Raw genomic sequence first — 8,247 nt, 5'->3', positions numbered from 1 at the left:
GGGCACCAGGTGATTTTTTTTTTGCTCTGCAGTGAGGCAGTGATGTTGTAAACTGTTTTTTTTTTTTTTTATAACATCACTGTTAGCCTGGTGATGTCACGCAAGATGGTGATCAATGCACCGTATAAAGTCACAGTGAGGAAAATGTTTTACAGCAAACCATATCACTCACAGAAATGTGATAAGATACGTCTCTAAACCTTTGCAATGCGGGTGTCTCGATATGTGGAATACAAAAAGCAGCCACTGAGAGATACTGCATAGATTCTTAGCTGCTGTATACAAATACAAATCACAGTGAAATACGGAAACACCGCAGTGACCAACACTTGGTGTTTCTTTAATACCACAGGAAACAGCTGAACGCACGAGTAAAGACCTATTAATAGCGCCGATAGGAAACATACCCACAGAAAATAAAGTAGCATGATCAAAATGTGAGAAGGCATGCTTTAAATCACATTGAATGTTTACTGGATGCAGCTGCATCCGGTTTCTAGCAAAGCAGATTGCTTGCAGCTCGTTTGTGGACTATCGGATACTATGCTGCTGTACTTTCCTGTACTTTCCTCTGTCACCAAACCTGTTTGAAACCCTATGCTGCCATTGCAACCTGCAGAGTTCATGACAGTAGTCACCATAGAGCACAGTTGTATACGTTTCTTTTGGCATTTTACACAAAAGGAGTTAGTAGCGCTGACCTCTGGCTGGGAAGAATGAGCTGCATTAGAGGACATTAAAGGTGGGGAAACAGGGACGACGAGATATAAAGAAAGCACACTTGTAACCGAGCTGCTCCACAGTCTGCAGCAACCAGGCCCCCCGAACCACAGTGTCAAAGGTTAACACTGATTGTTCAATGAAAGACTGCATGAGGGTGACCTGCAGTAGGACTGGCTGTCGACTTCCATGTAATCTGACAGATCCACTAGTGCAGGTACAGGTGATGAACAACGAACAGGTAAAATAGGCCGGCTGGTTCCCTGCTAAAAGCGAAGGCTCGGCCAGCTGATTAAAGCCGTCATTAAGCATTAGGTAAACGGAGGAGAGGGATCAGTTACCGGTGTTTTGGAAACTGATGACAAATTGTTCAAATAAAATATTTCAGCCTCTTTTTCTTTCACTCCAGAAGCAGCGACTGTTTCTCCGCCGCCCTGGAAACCCCCAGCAACGATTCCAACTACAACGCATGCATCTGCAAACACCGTCCGAAGCGACACGCTTACTGATACTGAAATAAATCCTCTCAGCAGCAAATGAAAATATATAAAAAAGAGCGTAACCTCAGAGTCAGTTTCTACCTTAAGATATTCTAATTCTGCTATCAGCGCACTTCTTCCTCACTTGCGGGTCACATGATTCTTGCGTTTTGGATTACCAGGTGCAGCTGACAGGTTGAGGTCCTTTGGTGAGGGTGATGAGGAGAGGGTAGTGAATGTTCTCATCATACGCCTCTTTCCCCCGTCTCAGCATCTGGAAGTACAGAACATAGCAGCGTGAGAAACAGGGACAGCGTCTTCGACACCATCTTCTCCTCATTCAGCATTCCTCTTTGTTTATTCTGACTTTTGTCGCTTCCTTCCAAGTTTCCTACATGCGTGTTAACTTCTTGTGACCATCCCATCAAGCACTGGCCTATTGCTGAGCCCGTGACCCCAGAGAGCGAGAGAGAGAGAGAGGAGGAAAGAGAGGGGGCAGAAAGGCAGACACCCCAGGGGGCGTTTGGGTGTGGTGGGGCAGCTGCCTGGCCCCTGTATTATACCTGCTATGGGGACCACTGCCAGCATTGACATTCAAATCCAACCAGCCGGAAGGAGCAAGGAAGCGGTAGATGGGTGGACGGGGGGGTAGGAGGGGCGGAGTGGGAGGGAGGGGGCCTTTACAGGAAGGTTAGGGCTAAGAGCTTGCAGAGGTGAAAAGTTTAACAAGCAAAGCTGTTCCTCCTGATCGCAGGCTGCCTAATCAGCTTCATGGGTGGCTGGCTAAGTCGGCTCTCAAACCGACCCCCCCCCCGATCCTGCCACCCCACAATATTTTCTCTCTTTTTTTTTTGTCTCTTACCAAGTCATTTTTTATTACCACTTTTGTCCCAGCTACAGTCTGCCTCTCTGTCGTGGGTTCAGTGTGCCACACTATTTCCCTGCCTCCTTTTGTCCCTCGTTATTGGTCTGCTCGTGAAGACCAGAGAGAAACTGAACAAGGTGGAAAAAGAGAGACGAGGAAGCTCCCTCTGCGGGATTAGGAAAGAGAGAATGAGGGACAGGGTGGATGGAGAGACGAGGAGAAGAAGGGATCGACGGACAGGCTTGAATAAATAGAGAAATGGGTCGTGATGTAGGAAATGGGAAGATAGTGGGGGGCAGATGGATGGAGAGGGAGAAGGGTGAAGATATGTCAAAGGGAGGGGGCAACCCAGCAGCTGAGGGAGGGGAGGAAAAAAGTAAGGGGACAGAAAGGGGGAGGCCGGGAGGCGAGCGTGAGTGCATGACACAGTGGGGATACTATTTATGCATGTGAAAGAGACAGGAGAGCTACACGTATGCGCACACACTCTCTCGCATGTGTGAGAAATTAAAATTCATGACTCTCTCTTCACAACCATTTGAGTAACAAGATTAAGATGGCGGGTTAGAAAATAGCGCTGGCATTATCAGGGTACTTGCAGTCCCTCCAGCTGCTTGCCTCTCTATTCCACAACAGTGGGGATAAGAGGATAACGCGCTAACCCTGTCTGCCCGTCGCAGCTAACGTCTTATACACACACACACACACACACAGCTTTCAGACGCACAATCAGTGCACATCGGGCCTGCCTGCCGTATGCAGTCCCTCGAGCGTGTTTGTGTCAGAGGGCGGAAGTGTGTTTTTGTTTGGAAAAGCTGCAGAGTGGTGAGCTGCGGGTCTACAGATTGTGGGTAGTAAAATGCTAAAATAAAATAAAAATGGCTGCTCTCTGTTCCACCCTGACACAAACAAAACAAAGCACATTTCAAACACGTTCAAATCCGACATGACAAATCGAGCTACAGAGGGTACGCTTGTTTAATAGCATCTGTGTCCACCTGAGAAGCTTGATGAAAGAGGTCAACCCAGCCTAAATGACCCGTGTGGAGACTAAAACAACTTTGTGGCGCCGTTGTGCTGCTGTGTGTGGAGCGACTGGAGTGTGCTGCTCCTGTGAGGTCATTCCTTATTATGTGTTGCATGGCTTGCAGTCATAGCATCACATACGTTACAGAGCTGCTATACTGACGATGGCAACATATACACATCATGTATAGCAATATTGGAGTTTAGAGTAAGAATATGGGAAGTTTGGTTTATTTCAACTTTGTTCAAATAACTATCCTCCTCACCGTTCTATTTTTCTTCATTCAGGGCCTCAAACAGCTTTGAGCCACTTATTGCATCATTTTGAGCAAATATATCATAAAAAAAAAAAAAAAGATTTACAAACTGAATAAATGTTTAGAATCTTCCTATGAAAAAAGAAACACAAATTTACTGACGGAGCCGACAGATTTATGGAGAATTTGAACAATTTGCTAGGAAATAAAAATGTCTACTGCAGAAGCTGATGACATTTTAACAACTGAAATATTCTGAAATACAACTTATGACTCATATTGTAGTCTTTTCGGTTTCTCCTCCCAATCAGTTTTACATGGAGGTCCTTGTTTACTGTTTTGAGCCACAGTAAACAAAACATCGATGCAGGTACAAACATTTCCTTCTGTTCTGAAAACCGACTGAAAGTAAATATGGATGAAGAATGCCAATTTGTAGTGCAAATGAGGAGCAGCTGCTCATTGAGATGTAAGTGTGTGTGTGTGTGTGTGTGTGTGTGTCTGCACAGTGGTAGTGTATGTTTTGCTTTGATATCATCATATGGTGTGTGTTTGTGTGTAATGTCTGGCCAACAGTCTGTCTGAGTGATATCTGGTCTGAGCGGGATTGTGATATAGCTGGTTTCATAGCTCTGTGTGTGTGTGTGTATGTGTGTAATGGTCAGTCAGGCACAAACATACACACACACACACACACTCACACACACACAGGGTGTTCAGAGTGTTCATCAGAAGATAAGCAGAGGAGACTTAATCACCTTCAGATGTGAGGGGGGCACTTCAGCTTGTCCTTATATTCACACTCAGCACCTGACCCCACTGTGTGTGTGTGCGCGTGTGTGTGTGTGTGTGTGTGTGTGTGTGCATGTGCATGTGTATGTGTGTGTGCGTGCGATAGAAGTGTGCATTTCAAGGCCAAGCCAACTGGAAAAGAGGGGAAAGAAGTGCTTCAGAGTGAATTTTTATTTTTTATTTCTGTACTTTCTGTTGCCGGGCGACTCTCATCGCTAAATTGGTGGCAGTCAGAGCAATCCTCCAAGCAGCTGAGGTGCTGAACCATTTGTGTTATTCAATGACTGTATTACGTGGCCTTGAAGCTCAAATACATCTCCTACTCCTTTTTCAATCCAAGTTGTGTTTCTTTTGAATTCCAGTAAATCTGTGTCTTTCTTTCCATCTTCTTAACTTCAGCTTTTTTTTTCCATTCCTTTGCTCCACACTTGTTCTACTACACTTGAGGCCAAAACCACCAACCGTGAATATATTCTATCTGAAGTCAAGCCTCATGAATTCAAAATGCTAATTGAATGTAAGTGTTTGCTTATTTGAAAAATGAGTCCATTCAGGAGGGCGATCTCTTTATATTCTCCTATTATCGCCCATATTTTTGAAGTGTCTCTCTACTTGCTCCCCATTTTATTGGGAGCACCAAGATAAAACGCAGAAAAAGAATACTTTCACATCCTTCAAAATTAATTTGCGAAACTCAAGGAAATGTGATTATTGCCTGCATTTCTTTCAGTGGCGATATTCTTTGTAGTGCAGGAAATGTCACATTCCTTCCCTGAGCAGAGGTTACAATAAGCAGGGGAGGTTAGCGTGGATGAGCGAGGGAACAAAGCACACATGTTGGCACCAGATATCAGGATTTCAGTCTCGCTAATTCAAATTAGTTGCATATTAATATAACTTTTTAGGTAGTAGGTTTTGCATAAACTGTTAACAGACGATGCAAAGTTTTCATTTGCTGGAGTGCATCTTTGCTCGTACGGGGCTGCATGGGAACAGCGGACGCCGACCCGACTGCACCATGGCACGGAGGCCAAATGTGGATTGCAACTATTTACTGCTAACCGGCTTAAAACCCGCCTGAAGCCCACCCCTCCTCTGTAAATATCGGCTCACCTGACATGTGAAAGGGTCCAGAGTCACTTAGACATAGCCTGTGATTGACTTTATGCTAAATTGAGTGTGGGGGGGGGGGGAAACAGTCGGGGAAAGGAGTGACATTTCCTTTACTGAGGCTCAGACCACTTTAACAGTCTTTAAGAGCTATTTTGTTCAATTGTCCTACCTGTGCAAGCGAATGCATGTGCACTGTTAGCCTCCTCCTTGCTGTCCTGCTCTTTAGCGACGGTGTGTGTAATGGAGTTGACAGCTGGACACCACTTCTTTAAACACTGCCTACTCATACGCTTCCCCTGCCCCCCTTTTTCTTTCCTCGACTCGCCGTGTCTGGCTTCAATGAAGGTGTTTCAGCTCCGGTGTGTCTCACAAAGTGTCTCTAAACATCACAGCGCTGGCTAATCCGCTCTGCCTTATCAAAGCTGAGCGTACAGCGCTGTTGGTTTCCTTATTAAGCAGCAACAGACTCGCTGCAGCGCGTTTCGGAGTAAACAACTGGACCGTTTGAAGCAGGTTTTCATTTGAACGCAACACTCTTACGGTTTGCTGTAAAAGCTAAGCTGAAACAAATCTGAGGTTTCGGCTCAGAAGCAGGTGATGTGCACTGGTGCTATTACGTTATTAGTGTAGTTGCATCACTGCTGCAGGTTGATGAGAAAGAACTCTGAACTCTTTTTCCTGTGTTTGCTAAAACACTGAGGGATTATTTAGGTCATGCCTCTTACTTTTGAGTGAACATCCATGACCTGAGCGTCGTACTGCTGGTGCTGCGAGACGTTGAGTCCGGTCTGCTGGGCCAGCTGACAGAACAGTCTCAGAGTTTCACCACGCAGCGGCGCAAAAACCATCGCCATGCCCTGAGAGGGAAACACAAGAGAGATATGGAGTTTCATGGTGACTTGTTTATTCACATCTTGGCTCGACAAGTACGTTTACGCTTTACTGTTATCACTACTTGTGCTGTAACTGTGCCGTGTGTGTCGGTCTGTGTGTGTCTGTGTGAGGAAAATAAACCAGGTTCAAATTTTCTTGGAAATCTTTCAGCTTTATATCACATCGATCACGTTATTTTCATTTTAATTAAAAGCAGCTCACGCATCCAGTGATTACGCACAAACAAACAATGCACACGGCGCAACAAAACAGGCTGGGCCATCGCGGAGGCGGTGAAAACAGCAGGATCAGTTCATTGGAAAGACGATTTTTCATCTGTAAATCCAGTAGCAAAAAGCACTAATCAGCTGATTAAGGGGGTCCGGCTCACCGGATGGACCACCTTTATCAGAAACAACAAATTAGTGCCATTAGCTGGAAGAATTAATTGCTTTGTTGATTGGTTAATCAGCTTAGCAAATGATTAAATATTTGAAAAGCTTGTTGTGGCAGCGAGAGTCTGATGGCCAACACTCAAATCATATTAGCCCCTGAATTATCTCCACTGGATTAAAGTGAGACATGAAGAGAGATTTAACACACAGATGTACAACAATGGCCAGATGTCAAGTCTGTCATTCGTCCACAGCGGCTTCTGCATTCGGCTGCAACTGTGACGCAGGCTCACGATGTATTTCTGACCGAGATGTCAGCCGAGGAAACAGTAACAGACTAGTATTAATAAAATAATCCCTTTGTCTTTGTCATTATTGATGCCATTTTAACAAAGGTAATAAATAAAATGGATTTTATGAAAGCTTATTTCTGATGTATTGCCACATTCATCTTTATATATTGGTTGTTCATTGTACTTTGTGTAATGCCACCTTTTTAGTGGCTCGGTGCTGATTGTTTTTGGCATTCCAAATGAAAATATTCCCCAAGTTCTCTTATCAAAATTTTCCTCCCTGTTCATCTGCATTCATCTCCATCTCTCCTCCTTGCCCGTCCTTTCAGTACCCTCATCATTGCCATTCCTTTCCCTTCTATTTTCCTTCCATCTCTTGCCTCTCTCATCCCTTCCCCCGTTCTCTCTTGTCTTTTTATCCCTATCTGCCTCACTTTAGCACCTTCTTTTTCACAAACAGATATTCCCTATAGCAGCCTGGCCTTTGTACTCAAAATGCATCCCTCTTCGCTCAGATGAATAAAAACCTCAACCCTATCTCTTCCAGCCTTTTGCTCTATGCCCCCCCTCCCACATTTGCTTTCGTTGTCACAGTGTGGGGTCTTATCAAGAGGCCAAAATAGAGAAGTTGGCTCGGATTTATGATTAAGAGAAGGCAAGAGAGAGTGAGATCAGAGCAACGCATTCAAGTCATTCATAATAAGCATTAAAGCATTACATGATATGAATCCAGTCAGACTATACACAGGCTTCTGGTAGGGGCTAATTCTGATTGAGAGGAGTGGGTGTTCATTTAGAGGAAGAGATATATCAGGCACCCAGAGTCTCACACACACACACACACACTTACTTTGGGTTGTAGTAATCTCCTTATAGCATCAACCAGGCAGGTTCTGTACTGGTCGAGAAACAAACTGAGAGGGAGGGAGAGTCAGGTTAGAATGCACTCTTATGATAGCAGCTCCAGATAAAGCAGCATTTTCTTTTGTTCACCAATACATCCAACAACAGAAAGAATATTTGTCTCTATTGCAGCTTAAACACTAATGTAACTATAACACATTTAAAATGTAATACAGTATATTCACTCAGGTGATAGTTATTGCTGTAATCTGCGGGTATTTCCACACTGTGCTTGAAGATTGAAGCACTGGAATAGTGACTCACGTTGTGATCAGCATTGATGAAGCACACTGTGAAAAGTTTTCAGACAGGAAGAAGAACTATCCCATAATGAAACAATACAGAACACACAGTGTGTCACTGCTGACAATTGTACATGGATTTGTTAAAAGATGGTATCAGAAAATGTCTGAAGTAGAACTTGTAGTGATTCACTTTTTGAAATTTAGGCCTTTTAATCCTACAAACTAACGGTTGGAACAAACAACAAATGTTGCTCTTATGCCACGTGAAAAAAGATGGAGAGGTTAC

General features: G+C 44.2%; 1 protein-coding gene across 1 annotated transcript in view; it reads right to left on the bottom strand.

The window, feature by feature from the left end:
- Positions 1 to 1,374: 1,374 nt before the first annotated feature.
- The window catches only part of camkmt (calmodulin-lysine N-methyltransferase), a 62,790-nt gene continuing 55,917 nt past the window's right edge, over positions 1,375 to 8,247 (bottom strand). Inside the window, exons 10-12 of the mRNA XM_068741699.1 lie at positions 7,664 to 7,727; positions 5,978 to 6,109; positions 1,375 to 1,473 (exon numbers count right to left, since the gene is read on the bottom strand). Coding sequence (XP_068597800.1) covers positions 1,375 to 1,473; positions 5,978 to 6,109; positions 7,664 to 7,727 — 295 coding nt within the window. The remainder of the gene's footprint in view (positions 1,474 to 5,977; positions 6,110 to 7,663; positions 7,728 to 8,247) is intronic.

Source organism: Brachionichthys hirsutus, chromosome 7 (genome assembly GCF_040956055.1).
Source record: "Brachionichthys hirsutus isolate HB-005 chromosome 7, CSIRO-AGI_Bhir_v1, whole genome shotgun sequence".
Lineage (NCBI taxonomy): Eukaryota > Metazoa > Chordata > Actinopteri > Lophiiformes > Brachionichthyidae > Brachionichthys > Brachionichthys hirsutus.
The sequence above is the reverse complement of the archived record's forward strand: the minus strand, read 5'-3'. Positions and strand labels throughout refer to the sequence as shown.